The 16,601-nt window shown below is 43.6% G+C and overlaps 1 protein-coding gene across 1 annotated transcript in view; it reads right to left on the bottom strand.

The window, feature by feature from the left end:
• Nucleotides 1-16,601, bottom strand: part of LOC127622194 (serine/threonine-protein phosphatase 4 regulatory subunit 4-like) — an 83,418-nt gene that overhangs the window by 41,170 nt on the left and 25,647 nt on the right. The window contains exons 2-3 of the mRNA XM_052096198.1: nt 1,412-1,514; nt 1,126-1,273 (exon numbers count right to left, since the gene is read on the bottom strand). Of these exons, the coding sequence (XP_051952158.1) occupies nt 1,126-1,246 (121 nt within the window). The 5' untranslated portion in view covers nt 1,247-1,273; nt 1,412-1,514. The remainder of the gene's footprint in view (nt 1-1,125; nt 1,274-1,411; nt 1,515-16,601) is intronic.

The following is a 16,601-nucleotide window of genomic DNA, read 5'->3' on the forward strand; positions in this document are numbered from 1 at the left end:
AGGTTACAAATAATCAGGAATCTCATGCATTCAAGAAGGGATTTTCAGAGAGTGAAAGAATTTCTACACCCAGACTGAATGTAACTGAGTATATAGGACTTTTTTAAAGGGTTATTTATGACTTTCTTTCTTCTGCAGAACACAAACAAAGATTTTTAGAAGAATATCTCAGCTCTGTAGGTTCATACAATCCAAGTGAATGGTAATTAGGCCTTTGAAGCTCCAAAGCGGAGATAAAGTCAGCATAAATATAATCCGTCAGATTCCAGTGGTTTAATCAATTTCTTCTGAAACTATTCAGTTGATAACTGGGTGAGAACAGACCAAAATGTAACTTATTTTTCACTGTATATCTTGACAGCAGTCTCCTTGGCGATTATGATTTCAAGCTTGATTAAACTTCCTATAGCGTCATCTAGCGCTCTGCGCATTTGTCAAGCACTAGGAAGTGTAATCAAGCTTGAATTCATAATCGTACCTATAGATTGCAATGGCAAGATGTACAATGAAAAGGAGTTATATTTTCGGCAACCAAATGGATCACTTCATAAGACATTGATTAAAACACTGGAGTTGTTTGGATGACTTTTATGCTGACTTTATCTCCTTTTTGGAGCTTCAAAGGCCTGATCACCATTCAATTGCATTGTATGGACCTACAGAGCTGAGATATTCTTCAAAAAAATCTTTGTTTGTGTTCAGCAGAAGAAAGTCATACACATCTTGGATGGCATGAAGGTGAGATAATTTTCATTTTTAGGTGAACTATCCCTTTAATATGACTTACTAAGTACTGCTTCACAAAGTCTAGACTTAAAAGCATAGTTCACTCGAAAATAAAAATTCTGTAATCATTTATGCTAGGTTGTCCCAAAAACATGTGCTTTTTTCTTTCTTAGAACACAAAAGGAGATATAAGGCAGACTGAATGAAAGTCAATGATGACTGAGGCGATCATTCTGTCTGACATCTTCTTTTGTTATTCACAGAAGAAAGAAAGTCATATAGGTATGTAACAACATGAAGGTTAGTACATGATGACAATAATTTTTAGGCAAACTATCCCATTAAGCCCAATTTTAGTATATACACTTTGTTATAGGAGCTGGTTCTAGTTTTTCAAACCTGTATCCCTGTGGTCGAGATTTAGAAGAACTATCTGCAAGATTGAGTGGGTGTGTGTCTGGATGAGAACAATGTCATCTTGGAGGATGGTCAGGAAAGACCCTGCTGCGGCAAGCTGCATATCCGCTCCGGCTACATGGAGAACCTCCTGTTATAGGTAGAATAGGGAGCTCTGTATTATAAGTCAGATGCATCAAATAAACAGATCTCTGTATTATAAACAGCATGCATCAAATAAACAGATCTCGGCACCAAAACACAAAAAATTAAGCATTGTTTGGCTTACCCTGACTTTTGGCACCACCCTGCGGAACGTCTCTGCTGGGTTCTGACACACCAGGTTTGGCAGGTTGATAATCACACTGGCTCGCTGGACATCCTGTCCAGAACTGAAGATGAGACAGACCAACACAGAAATATGGCTGATAGTTTAGTCCAAATGCCGATATAAATAACATCAAATGATGACTTAGTCAGAAACCAAAAACAAAAAGATTAACTTAATTCTTGACAGTTGCAAGGAGTCAGAACATTCTGACAAGAAATGTTAACAACATGGCATATGTCCATACCCTTGTCTTGGTCTATGTCTTTTTTTAGTTCCAAAACAGTTCTTAAAAGTCTTTGTTGACCTCCTTTCCATTGTCAGTGTCTTCACTTAAATGGCATGCTTTCAGCAGACTCATGGGGAAAAAAGAGAACATCTAATTTTAAGCAAAGTGAAACCCTTCTTCTGAAACTGTGCCTAAGCCCACAACTCACCCACTGCCACTGCCCACCTTGGCGAGTTTTGTCACATTCTCACCTTGAGCACATCCAGTAGGACTAAGCATTTTTCTTTCATTGGAATCAATGTTTACTACATGTTAGTATACCAGAAACCCTCCCAATCTTCAGACTGTTTCAACAATGCTTGGATTAATACAAAATAAATCTTGGCTTGTTTTTGCACTAGGTTTTATCTGTATTATGTTTATTTGTCCATTTAGTTGTATTAGTATTAGTTACCACTTGTTTGTATTTGTACAGGAAGCACTACTTTCCTAGAATATATTGTTCTATATTGTATGCCTGACATCTGTTGATCACAACAGACTTATATGTGAAGCTAAAGCATTCTTTTAAAGTCCATCTGGATAAGAGCATCTGTTAAATGCCTTAAATGTAAATGTAATGCTTTAAGAGCCACTGAACTACTGCTTTGACATTACACTGAATGAAAATCTGGTAATTTTCACATTCTCTTTTCTCAAGGAGACTGATGTTCCCTTTACAAAAGGCTTCACTACGATGTTGCGCTGCTAAGCGCTACGGGGGGAACAGCTTTAGCTGTGAGCCGAGCTGAATAAATGTGTGGAACACGTCAATGAACATTGACCGGAATTTATAGCCTCGGCTGATGTAATCATTAGATGCACCTGAGGCCAGGCTATAAATGGATACGTCACCAGGTGTCGTCAGAAACTCTTTTTTCAGAGCGATTCTGTTTCTGTGTGTTTCACACACCCTGTCAAAACTTTCTTTCCTCTGTTAGGAGATAGATTCAGTTAGGCAGTGTGCAGTGAACGTTGTTCTATTTTTCTCTTCTGTTTAGAAAATATTATATATATATATTAGGGGATATATATATATATATTTCTAAAAAAAAAAAAAAAAAAAGAAAGAGAGAATGACTGAAAGCAAACGGTGCGTGTTCCCCTCTTCTTGCTCTATAGCTGAAGACGGCACACATCAGTTTTTGCTGTTTGTTTGGGGGTAGAGCACGCTGCTCTTGCGTTGCAGCAGGGCGTGCTTCGCCTCGCTTGCTTCCGGAGTCAGCACTCACGAAAAGATCGTTCGTGGGGCTCGTGCATGGATTTGGCTGAGGAGCAAGAGACGGGTTGATCCCTTTCTCTCACTCTCTCCCCAAACCCAGCTGGTCCTTCACCTGATCTCGAAGCGCGTTCCGATGCTTCTTCGGATCATGAGGTGGATCGCTATTCTCTTCCCGACTCCGAGCTTTCCGTCCGCGATAAAAAATCTACGGAGGAATTGCTCGATGTTGTTACTCGTGCGGTTGTCAGATTGGACTGGCCACGCGAAAAAGAGACCCCCAAACGCTCCAATTAGGGGATAGATTTTATCTTCCAGTCTAAGAAAGGGAACGCCTCATGGGTCCCTTCCCTTTCTTTGATAACCTCCTTGAAGAGCTTTTTCGCTCATGGAGAACCCCTAAAAAAAAAAAAATATATAAAAATATATATATATTTTCTTCCCGTGTTCACATACCCTCAGCGTCATTATATTCGACTATCGTGGGTGCTGAGGCACGGGGGTATTCAGTGATGCCGCCCGGTCGAAGAGACGCTGCGGGCTATCTCTCGCCGGGCTCGACATCGTCACTTAAAGCCCTCTCTCCCCTCAAAGCCTTATGGGACAACCTCCACTTAAGTGGGAAGGGCTTATCAAGCAGCAGGTCAGGCTGGTGCTGCTCTGCACACTGTGCTGTTTTTCAGGCATACCAGGCTGACCTCCTGGGCGACCTGAGTGTGGGTTCTAGCGCTGACGAGCAAGCCTCAGACCCACCTCGGTCCTGACTAAAGGGAGGCTCAAAAGCAAAGCGTGGCGAGTCGTGCTCCTCCTCCCAGGGATTGGGGACAGTCTCGCCACCCTTGCCAGCCCTCAGGACTATAAATTCTAGTAAGAGAAGACCCTGACGGTCTTGCGCCTAGATTAGGGGTAGCTCCCTCGGGGACGGGCGTGCTTCACTTCACCCCTCCGGTACCCCCTCGAAGCCCCTCCATTCCCGCCACCTCTTGGTGTTTCGGGTTGCAGAGGCTTCCGTCAAAATTGGGTGTTTTCGCTGTTCCTGCATTTTATTCAGGATGCTGAAACACCCGACAACCCCTCAACAGGAAGTGTTAAAATATAATACCCATCTCAGAGATCCTGGCAGCGTGGAAACTTCTGCGGATATATCCTTTTCTGTGGGTCTTATAAGAGCGTCAGGATTTAATTCTCTCGCCGCTTTTCCGTGTTTCAACGGCGTGTTCTCACTACCGTAAGCCGGATTTCTTTTTTGTAAAAAAAAAAAAACTCTCAATCTCCTGGTTAAAGGGGCCATGGTATGTGTTCCCCTTCCAGGGAGAGAGTTAGGTTATTACACTAAATACTTCCCGTTTCCCATGGAGGGTGAGGGGGTGGCGTCTGGCTTAGATCTTAAGCTTGAACTACCCGTGGGTGTTCAAGTCCAAGATGATGCCTGTCAAGACGGTCGTGTCTCAAGCCCTACAACTCGTTTGGCTGGTCACCATCGATCTTATGACGCACTTCTATACTTCATTTAGAAGTTCTGCCACAACATGGAAAGTTCCTGAGGTTCACTTCCGGGGGCGAAGTCTTCCAGGGTCAGGTTCTTTCACCCAGCCTAGCCCTTTTTACCCGCACATACACAATGCATGATGTAGCGCTGTCTCCTTGCGACTCCGGGGCATCTGCATTCTGAATTACGTAGACGACTGGCTGATCCTAGCGCAGTTCCAGAAACTGGCAGTTCAGCACAGGGACATCATCTTAGCTCATCTGTTTCTCTGGGGTTGAGGCTCAATGCCAAGAAAAGCGTCCTCTCTCCCACTCAGAACACTGTCTATCGGGGCATCGTATGGAGTTCAATCACTATGCAGGCACAACTGTCTCCCGCTAGGATTGAGTCCATTCAGATCATCCTGAGCAAAGTCAGGGTGATCACTGTTATCAGTATCAACGATTTCCAGGTCTAAGGGCGAACACGTCCACGGTGATCCCTCTGGACCTTCTGCTCATGAGACCGTTTTTGTTGTGGCCAAAAGCCAGGGGATTTCTTCCAAGGGCCAAAACCCCTGGGCTAAATAGGGTTACGCGCCTCAGGCTTCGTTCCCTTTCTATGTGGTTCAGACCCGGTTTTCTGCCTTGGGTCCCACTCTAGGTGCGTCTTGTTGTCGCAGACTGCTAACGACAGACGCCTCCCTGACCGGCGGGGTAGCGGCCTTAAGTGGTCAGTCCAGCTTAAGGGGATAGGAGGGTCGTCAGCTCGGTTGTCTCAGTCGCTGTCTCGGGTTGATGGCTGTATTTCTGGCCCTGAAATACCTCCTCCTGAGGCTGGCATGTCTTGGTGCTTGGTGGACAATACAGCGGTAGCCTCTTACATAAATCATCAAGGAGACCCACGTTCTTGTCAGCTGTATTTCTGACACGTCGGATTCTCCTTTGGGCCCAGGGCAAGCTCCTGTCACTCAGGGCAATTTGCATCCCTGGGCCTAAATGTGGGAGCAGATTTGCTGTCCAGACAGAACATACCGAGGGGCAGTGGAAACTCCACCCGGGGTAGTACAACAAATTTGGGAGAAATTTTACAGAGCAGAAGTGGACCTCTTCAGCCTCTCAAGAGACTGCGCAATGTCCCTCTACTTCTCTCTGAGTCACCCAGCCCCACTGGGTCTGGGCCTGATGGCGCATACATGGCCCAGAATGTGTCGGTATGCTTTTCCCCGGTTTCTCTGCTCCGGGAGTCTTAGCCAGAGTTCAGCCAGCAAGGGTCTTGCCTCTTACTGATAGCGCCTCACTGGCCGAACAGGATTTGGTTCTCAGAAATTATATCTCTCCTCGACGGCTCGCCTTAGGCGATTCGGACAGGAGGGACCTTCTGTCTCAGGCACAGGGGCGATATTTCATCCCGGCCCGAGTTGTGAAACCTTTCATGTCTGGCCCCTAAGGGTACCAAATGAGGTTCACGGGGTTTTCTCTTGAGATTATCGAGACCATTTCAAGTGCTAGGGCTCCCTCCACTTGGAACTGATCTGGGTAGATTTTACAGGGCAGAAGAGGACCTCTTAGCCTCTGTTGATAGCGCAATGTCTCCTCTACTTCTCCCGAGTCGCCCAGTCCCCCTCCCCTCCCCTTGGGAGGGGCTGAGCATAGTAACGCAAATGCACCTGCATGCGTTTCCTTCTACTAAAGTTCTTATTACAGAACCAGCTAACTGCCAGTTTGTTTCAGTTCTGGATTTTCTGTAGAAAGAACTGTCAGCAGGCACTTGCCTCACCACTGCCAGGTTCTATGTGGCCACTGCGGTTTGCCACGGCTTGGTGGGCGGGGTGCCCTCAAAGAGGCATCCTCATTATTGCCCGGGCCTCACGAGTACGCGGTCAAGCTTCGCCAGTAGGTTTCAGGGCGCACTCTACCAGAGGGCTCTCCTCCTCTAAAACCTTGGCTAGAGGTCTCCCTCTGCAGCAAGTTTGTGATGCAGCAGGTTGTCCTCTCCGCACACATTCATTGGATTTTTATAGTTTGGATGTTTTGCCACTCCGGGCTCTTATGTCCTTGAGTCGACATCTCAAGCTCATGTCTGGACAAGTTTGTGATGCGGCAGGCTGGTCCTCTCCGCTCACATTCATCAGTTTTTATGACAAGTTTGTGTTGCGATAGGGTTCTCTTCAGCACACATTCATCGAACTTTATGGGTTAGATGCTTTGCTACTCCGGACTCTTATGCCCTTGAGTCGACATCTCAGCCCATGCCTAAACAAGTTTGTGATGCGGCAGGTTGTCCCCTCCGCACACATTCATTGCACCTTTTTAGTTTGGATGTTCTGCACTCCGGGCTCTTATGCCCTTGAGTCGACATCTCAGCTCATACCTGAACAAGTTTGTGATGCGGCAGGCTGGCCCTCTCCGCTCACATTCATCAGTTTTTATGACAGGTTTGTGGTGCGATAGGGTTCTCTTCGCACACATTCATCGAACTTTATGGGTTAGATGCTTTGCTACTCGGGCTCTTATGCCCTTGAGTCGACATCTCAGCTCATGCCTGAACAAGTTTGTGATGCGGCAGGCTTGTCCTCTCCGCTCACATTCATCAGTTTTTATGACAAGTTTGTGTTGCGATAGGGTTCTCTTCGCACACATTCATCGAACTTTATGGGCTAGATGCTTTGCTACTCCGGGCTCTTATGCCCTTGAGTCGGCATCTCAGCCCATGCCTAAACAAGTGTGTGATGCGGCAGGTTGTCCTCTCCGCACACATTCATTGGACTTTTTTAGTTTGGATGTTCTGCACTCCGGGCTCTTATGCCCTTGAGTCGACATCTCAGCTCATACCTGAACAAGTTTGTGATGCGGCAGGCTGGCCCTCTCCGCTCACATTCATCAGTTTTTATGACAGGTTTGTGGTGCGATAGGGTTCTCTTCACACACATTCATCGAACTTTATGGGTTAGCTGCTTTGCTACTCCGGGCTCTTATGCCCTTGAGTCGACATCTCAGCTCATGCCTGAACAAGTTTGTGATGCGGCAGGCTTGTCCTCTCCACTCACATTCATCAGTTTTATGACAAGTTTGTGTTGCGATAGGGTTCTCTTCGCACACATTCATCGAACTTTATGGGCTAGATGCTTTGCTACTCCGGGCTCTTATGCCCTTGAGTCGGCATCTCAGCCCATGCCTAAACAAGTGTGTGATGCGGCAGGTTGTCCTCTCCGCACACATTCATTGGACTTTTTTAGTTTGGATGTTCTGCACTCCGGGCTCTTATGCCCTTGAGTCGACATCTCAGTTCATGCCTGAACAAGTTTGTGATGCGGCAGGCTGGTCCTCTCCGCACACATTCATCAAAATTGAATGGTTTAGATGTTTATGCTACTCCGGGCTCTTATGCCCTTGAGTCGACATCTGAAGCTCATGTCTGAGACCTCTCGCGTTTTTGTGAGTACACTGCACAACCGTAGGGGTCCGGACAGCCCCAAGTGCGGCGGCGTGGGTATTGCGTTCCCCGTAGCGCTTAGGAGCGCAACATCGTAGTGAAGCCTTTTGTAAAGGAAACGTCTCGGGTTACACGTATCTGACGACACCTGGTGACGTATCCATTTATAGCCTGGCCTCAGGTGCATCTAATGATTACATCAGCCGAGGCTATAAATTCCGGTCAATGTTCATTGACGTGTTCCACACATTTATTCAGCTCGGCTCACAGCTAAAGCTGTTCCCCCCGTAGCGCTTAGCAGCGCAACATCTCGTTCTGCCTTTTTCAGGGAACAAGGGTTACACATGTAACCCGAGACGTTTTTCTTTGTCACCTCAAGCTCTATATGAATGGCTATCTCCATTCATGTACAATAACGACCATGTGGAGCGGAGGGGGGGCGGGGCCGGTCGGAATATCGCGCGCCCGGTCCCCAATCAGCCTGATGAGGCGCTGAGGATAAAAGCGGCGGTGGCGATGGTTCGAGAGAGAGAATTACGGACATGTCCGTCATGTGTGTTTGTTTATGTGTTTTTGAGTTTAGGTTTCTCATTAAAATATAATTTATGTTGACAAGCCGGTTCTGGCCTCCTCCTTGCCCATCCTTCAACTGTGTTACATTGGTGCTGAAACCGGGAAGGAGGAGGGATGCCCGTCGCAGAGTCCTCGACACTGCCGTCCACCCAGGGGCGCCGCTGCCATCTGCCGGGTGGCGGAGTAGCCCGACCGCCCGGATCGCGGAGTGCGGCCGTCGTCCGCGGGGCAAGTGGGGACTGGATACCCCGACCGCCTGGGCGAGGAGCCGCTGCGGGGCGGAGGAGTGCCCTGCCGTCCCCAGAGACGCGGAGGGGTCGAGGAAGACCGCCCGTCCGCGAGGAGGAGGAAGAAACTCTCCGACCGCCCGGAGCGGTAGAGCCACTGCCAGGGGCGGAGGAGTGTCCCCATTTGCCACCAGAAAAGCGGAGGCGCGTTCTACCCGCTGGGGGTCGGCGGTTTCACTCCGGTTCGCCCGAGTGTGGAGGAGTGTTCGAGGACCACGCGACGGTACATCAGAGAACCGGTGAGTGAGCTTTTTCTCTCTCTCCTCTCTCTCTCCCTGTCGCACCGTGTTGGCCTTTTCCCGCACCTGTTTTGTTTTGTTGTTGTTGTCTTCCCCTCCTGTCTCCTCCCAGGGCGAGGAAGGCGGGGATGACCACGCGGGACGCAAGATACACCCCGCCCCAGGGATGGGGGGGTGTACGTCATGCCGGTGGCACCCCGGCCTGAGATAACGCCGGGAGGAGTGTGGAGCGGAGGGGGGACGATGGTTCGAGAGAGAGAGAATTACGGACATGTCCGTCATGTGTGTTTGTTTATGTGTTTTTGAGTTTAGGTTTCTCATTAAAATATAATTTATGTTGACAAGCCGGTTCTCGCCTCCTCCTTGCCCATCCTTCAACTGTGTTACAGACCATTATCAATTGAATTTCTGTAATTGACAGAAGCTCTTTAAAATAACTTTCTTTTACTTACAAAAAGTTTTAGACCTAAAGAAATGAATAGAAATTTAAGCAAAAATGTTTTTTTAAATGATATACACTCACATGTGATGAATACACCAGCCATAAAAAGGTCCTAGAAAAAGCTATTTTATTCTATTTAGGGTGTCTTGCAATTCAATCAAACAAATAAACAATAGTGCATGCATTTGCACCAACAGTTGTCAGTATAATCCCAAGACTTCTGTTGAGTTGGTTTTAGAAGACGAAAAAGAGTCGTAATTTATTTTTGAAACTTTAAAACTCTTTATAAACAATTCTGGCAAATAATCTTGGATGAAATACGTAATAATTTGAGGCATACAGTTGAAAATATGACGGAAACCCCTCTGTGTACTAATTATTTATACAGTACAATGACAGCAGTGTAAATGAGATTTTATTTTCATCATGCTGTAATTGTTTTTCCATTCAAGCTTTTGAACCCCTTGAAGATTAGTGCAGGTGAACCTCACAGTCTTATGTCTATCAGCCACTCATGTGCAGTTGTTCTAAATAATTAACTATAAACAAGTATTCATTACTTTTTCAGGGTTAGGTTGTCCTCATGTGTCTTTTGTTGGCAGAGGGTTAATTAATAACCAAGAAGCAGCCTCACCTGCTGCCAAGTTTGTCTAAGAAGAGAGTAATGTATTAATGCTTTCTGCACTTCTGGAATAGGGTAAATAAAGTGCAGCACCTTAGCAATGCCTGTGTTTATTCACTAAATGACAGCGGTGCCATGCAGACAGCAGAGCAGCTGACAACCATAGAGAGAAGAAAGACATAATAAGCTAAAGACCAGGTGCTGACGGGTTTGGTAACACAATCCCACTCCTACGAGCCTTGAGTCTCTGTTTGCTCCGGCCAGGTCCTAGCTGGAAAGTGGTCAGAAAGTAAAAATGCTACGGACGCATTTGTAATTAGATTTCCCTGGTGAGTGAAGGCTTCACAATGGGTTCAGCCCAGAGGATCATTTTATTGCTCAAAGGTTGCTTTTTCATTGCTCAGGAGAGTTCTGAGTTCTAAGATATTTCATGTAAGTATCAACATTGTCTCATATGTTTTTCCTAAAATTCCTAAAGAGAACTACAAATTAGAGCTGTCAAAATAAACTCATTAAATATTTGATTAAATAAATTTTTTAAAGCATGAATTTTTCATAATCGCAAATTTACCATTAATACAGCATAAACCAGAATAAACACTGGTTTGAAGGGGGGAACCTTTCCGATGTTTCCGCCCGGAGTCATTACACTGACGCACACACCACAAACACACACAGCAGTGATTCGGTTTTATTGATAAAGTGATGGGGAAAGGAGCTCTTAACACTTTTTGTTATTTGTTGTACATAACAAGCCTAGATGGAACACGTGACATAAAACAAGTACAGGTGAAACTCGAAAAATTAGAATATCGTGCAAAAGAACATCCAACTTCTTTTGCAATTACCTTTTGAGGCTTTCCCTCCTTGTGGAGGGTGTCAATGATGGTTTTCTGCACAACTGTCAGGTCAGCAGTCTTCCCCATGATTGTGAATTCAACTGAACCAGACTGAGAGACCATTTAAAGGCTCAGGAACCCTTTGCAGGTGTTTAGCTGATTAGAGTGTGACACTTTGAGCCTGCAATACTGAACCTTTTCACAATATTCAAATTTTCTGAGATTCTGAATTTGGGGTTTTCATAAGCTGTAAGCCATAATCATAAAAATTATATCAAATAAAGGCTTGAAATATCTTACTTTGCTTGTAATGAGTCTATATAATATATTAGTTTCACCTTTTAAGTTGAATTACTGAAATTAATGAACTTTTGCACAATATTCTAATTTTTCGAGTTTCACCTGTATATTTCAGTAAGTAAGGTGCATTTTAATCAACACAGTAGCACGCCAAGTCTTAAATATCACCAAAACGTAGAACTAGACGCTTTTGTCTCCAAGCATTTTTCATGTGGAGATCATGCGATTGCTGAAACCATGTGAAACAATGAAACAATGTTACTTGAATTAGTGCATTTATATCTTTATACTGTGGAAGGCTTTGTTTAGAAAATGTCAATAGAGCATATTATATATTATATTATATTGTAACATATTGTTTTGTTTTCTTTCCTAAGAAGGAAATTGTCTAGGTTATGGATGTAACCTCCGTTCAACAATGAGACGTTGTGTCCTTCCGGCCACGTCGCTGAGCCGAGCCACAGTTGAATGAATCCTGAATGAAACATACTTTATACCTGTATGTCTGGGGCGGGACATGCAAATTCTGTCTGCCAACTTCTCATTGGCCTTTTTTCATAGATCAGATGTATATTCGGTGCCCTAGTGTTGCTTCTTCAACACAACGTCGAAGTGAGCAACAGACGGGGAAAAATGCATTTTGACAGGAAAAGGAGTATAGAAGTCAAATTTCAGCACTTTCAGAATCTGTGATTAATCACGATTTACAGAAAATTTTGCGATTAATCGACTGACAGCACTAATAAAAATAGAAACAAATGAGACAATTGTTGGCATACAGTAAAAATACAAAGTAAAAGTAAGAATGAACATTTTGACAAGAAATGTTTGAATTAATATTGAAATCTCCCACTTTTGATAGCAGACTTTGTTATTTGACCAATCTGAACACAGTTTGTGACTATATGTTCTTTTCAGCTAAGCGATTACCATGGCTGAAACATGCCATTTGGCACCAATCGGAGCTCGCTTAAATGGTTACGTTTTCTTTTTGGTGCTGCAAAAATGGACTGACTGGGCAAGTGACAAATTGTGAGACGCCACGTCACAACGTTACACTAGTTCTCAGTCCTGATTATGGTTAGCGAACCTAGAAATCCGGACTGGGAATGATTTAAAAAGTTGTACCATACCAAATGGTGTTCAGGTGGAAATACTACTGGAACCATTACTCATCGTACTCAGAACTGCATAGCCCCGAATGTGGAAAAGAAGCTATACTTATGTGAGATTACTTGGGTCTACTTCTCAGGAGAAAAATCTGAGAATTTTATTTTTTATTCCTTGATCTGCTCTCCATTTAATCTCATTGCTATCTAGGATTGATGTGCGGTAAGTGAGGACCCAAAAGCGATATAACAAAAAGCAGTCTTTAATGAAAGTTCGTAATTAGATCACAACAGAACACAAAGTCTTCTCCTTGAGAGGCGAAAGGTAAACATAAACTACCAGACCTCTAGCAGCGAGGGGCGAACTGAATAGAACACAAATCCAGGTTGTTCAGAATCAGGTTGTTTTTCCTATGACAGAGAGAGAGAGTGATTGACTTCCTGTTGCTGACGGCACAGCACCTACGCACGCAGCACGAGAGTTTGTTTGTGGCCTGCTTAGCACTGCTTATTCTCATACGTTCAACGTTATAGTCATCGTTCATAGTTATTATTTGTCATTTTACCGCGTCGTTCATAGTTATATCCTTTGTCATTTTACCACGTTTCAGATTCTTCCGCTTTTTCTCCCGTTTCATCTGCGTGTATTTTACCGGTTGCTGCTGACACCTAACTAGAGTCTGTGTTTGTAGCTTTTAATCCTTAAACATCTGCCATTTTTAAGCACGCATCAGGTCTTCCCGTATTATTCTCTTATCGGGATTCAACTGCGTGCATATTCCACCTGCATCCGCGTTCTATTTTTATAGCGATTAAACTGCGTGCATTTTTTCAGCGCGCACCCGTTTTTCTCCTCTGCGGTACACAGATTATTGCATCGATCTCAAAGCACCGCTTATCAAGAACAACCACCACCAACAACAAACAATTTTGTGAGGGATTCAAATCAACCTCAAAACCCTCACCGCTCAGGAACAACGAACAATTTGCGGTAAGTCATGGCATCGGCTCATGTTATTTGTTCATGCATTGCATGTCACATGTTTACAATAGCCTCCTCCGTCAGCAGTGAGGGATTCACTTGTGATAAATGTAAGGAATTAGTCAGGCTGACGGAGAAGGTTAATGAGTTAGAGACTCGCATCCGAGCGCTAGTAGAGGTCAGTGAGAAGAGAAGCCGGTAGATACTGTTTCGGATCGCGGGCACACTTTGGTTCGGCTATAGAGCCCCTGCAGCAGGGCATTTGGGTGGCGTCTCGGCGGCATACTCGTTCAGCAAAGAGACACCACTCTCCCGTTCCTGTTAGGGTTTCCAATAAATTCTCCCCACTCAGTGATACACCCACTGAGAATCATATTGAAAGAGCCCTTGTTATCGGTGATTCTATTGTAAGGAGCGTGGAAATAGAGACTCCAGCCACTATTGTTAATTGCATTTAGGGGCCAGAGCGTCTGACATCAAATCAAATTTACAAGTGCTGGCTAATGCTAAGCGTAGATTTTCTAAAATTGTTATCCATGTCGGCACTAACGATGTCCGGCTTAGCCAGTCGGAGATCACTAAAGATAATGTTAAAGAGGTGTGCAAATTTGCAAAAACGATGTCAGACACTGTAATATGCTCTGGTCCCCTCCCTGCTCGACGTGGTGACGAGGTTTATAGTAGATTAGTGTCACTGAATGGCTGGATGTCTGAGTGGTGTCTGCAGAATAAAATAGGATTTATAGACAATTGGAAAAGTTTTTGGGGTAGACCTGACCTGCTAAAGAGAGACGGACTCCATCCCTCCAGGGTAAATTACTCTCTAGTAATTTGGCTCATAGACTTAATGATATTAATTGACTAACTGGGGCCCAGGTCAGGAAGCAGACAAACTGGTTAATCCGAACGTCTGCTAGCTGCCATGAGACGTCACACAGGTCACATAAACTACAACACATAGAGACAGTATCACCTAGATATCTCATAGAGACTGTGTCTGTTCCCCGAACTACCAAACACAATACCCTCACTAAATCATTTAGAAAAAATTTGATTAAGGTCAAACTTGAACAAAACAAACAAATTAAAAATAAACATCATATAAAAATAGGGCTACTAAACATTAGATCTCTTGCTACCAAAGCACTAATTGTCAATGAAATGATTACAGATCATAGATTGGATGCGCTCTGTTTGACTGAAACCTGGCTTAAACCGGATGAATATATTAGTTTAAATGAATCTACTCCCCAGGTTATTGTTATAAACTTGAGCCTCGTCTGAAGGGCCGAGGAGGAGGTGTTGCTACAATTTACAGTGAAGTTTTTGGTGTTACTCAGAGGACAGGATATAAATGTAAGTCTTTTGAACTAATAACGCTTAATGTGACACCGTCAAATACAAATATAAATAAAAATCTCTGTAGATCCTTTACCCTTGCTACAGTGTATAGATCACCGGGCCTTATTCAGATTTCCTTAGTGAATTTTCAAATTTTCTATCAGATCTTGTAGTTACTGTAGATAGAGCCTTAATTGTTGGTGACTTCAACATTCACATAGATAATGAAAATGATACATTGGGATTAGCATTTATCGATATTCTCAACTCTCTCGGAGTCAGACAAAATGTAACAGGACCAACTCATCAGCCATAATCATACACTAGATTTAATTCTTTCATATGGAGTTGATGTTGATAATATAGAAATTCTGCAGCAGAGCGATGACATCTCGGATCATTGCCTCGTCTCTTGTATGCTGCGATCAGCTACTGTTACTCAATCTACACCACGCTATCGTTTAGGTAGAACTATTCTTTCGACCACTAAAGATAGCTTCACTAATAGTCTTCCAGATCTATCTCATATACTCAATAAACAGCAAAGCCCAGAAGAACTTGATGAAATAACAAAAAATTTAAATGCAGTCTTCTCTAGCACCCTTGATGTTGTCGCCCCACTTCGATTAAAAAAATAAAAAAATAAGCCCTGCACCATGGTACAATGATCACACTCATGCTCTCAAGAGAGCAGCTCGGGAAAATGGAGCGCATGTGGAAAAATACAAAATTAGAAGTATTTCAGGGTGCATGGAAGGATAGTATCTGTAGCTACAAACACGCACTAAAAGCTGCCAGGTCAGCATATTTTAGTAAACTCATAGAAAATAACCACAACAATCCTAGATGTTTATTCAGTACTGTGGCTAAATTGGTTAGGAATAAAGCCTCAACCGAACCAGATATTACGTCACACCTCAAGAGTAATGACTTCATGAATTTCTTTACAGATAAAATTGAAATAATCAGAAATAAAATTGGAATTATGCAATCATCTGTCATAGCACCTCAGAAATCAGAGTCGACTAATTTCCCTCATGTGCATCTTCAATCCTTAGCTATCATAGGTCATGAAGAGCTAACAAAACTTATCGAAACATCAAAAGCCACAACTTGTTTGTTAGATCCAATACCAACTAAGCTCTTAAAAGAGGTATCTCCTGTAATATCAGAACCTCTTCTTAATATCATTAACTCCTCGCTATGCTTAGGACATGTCCCAAGAAACTTTAAAATGGCAATTATCAAACCGCTAATTAAGAAGCCACAACTTGATTCTGGAGAACTTGCTAATTATAGACCGATTTCAAATCTCCCGTTTATGTCAAAAATACTAGAAAGGGTAGTATCCTCCCAAATATGTTCATTTCTACAGAAAAATAGTATATATGAAGAATTTCAATCTGGATTTAGGCCTCATCACAGTACAGAGACTGCACTTATCAGAGTTACAAATGACTTGCTCTTATCATCTGATCGCGGCAGCATTTCTCTTCTAGTGCTTTTAGATTTTAGTGCTGCATTAGACACGATAGATCACGACATTCTCTTGAATAGGCTGGAGAATTATGTTGGAATTTGTGGAGTGGCATTAGCATGGTTTAGGTCATATTTAGCAGACCGTTACCACTTTGTCTATGTAAATGAGGAATTGTCAAACCAAACAAAAGTAAAATATGGAGTGCCACAGGGATCAGTTTTAGGGCCTCTGCTTTTCTCCATGTATATGCTTCCCCTGGGAGATATTATCAGGAATCGTGGAATAAGTTTCCACTGCTATGCTGACGATACACAACTTTATATTTCTTCAAAACCTGATGAGATTTCACAATTATCAAAATTAACAGAGTGTATCAATGAAATAAAAGATTGGATGGCCAGAAATTTCCTTCTACTCAATTCTGACAAAACAGAGGTTCTAATTATTGGACCAAAAAGCTCTAAAAATAAGCCACTAAAATATAATTTGACTCTAGATGGATGTACCGTTACATCATCTTCAACAACAAAGAACTTAGGTGTTATAT

The sequence above is a fragment of the Xyrauchen texanus genome, chromosome 28, assembly GCF_025860055.1.
Source record: "Xyrauchen texanus isolate HMW12.3.18 chromosome 28, RBS_HiC_50CHRs, whole genome shotgun sequence".
Taxonomy (NCBI): Eukaryota; Metazoa; Chordata; class Actinopteri; order Cypriniformes; family Catostomidae; genus Xyrauchen; species Xyrauchen texanus.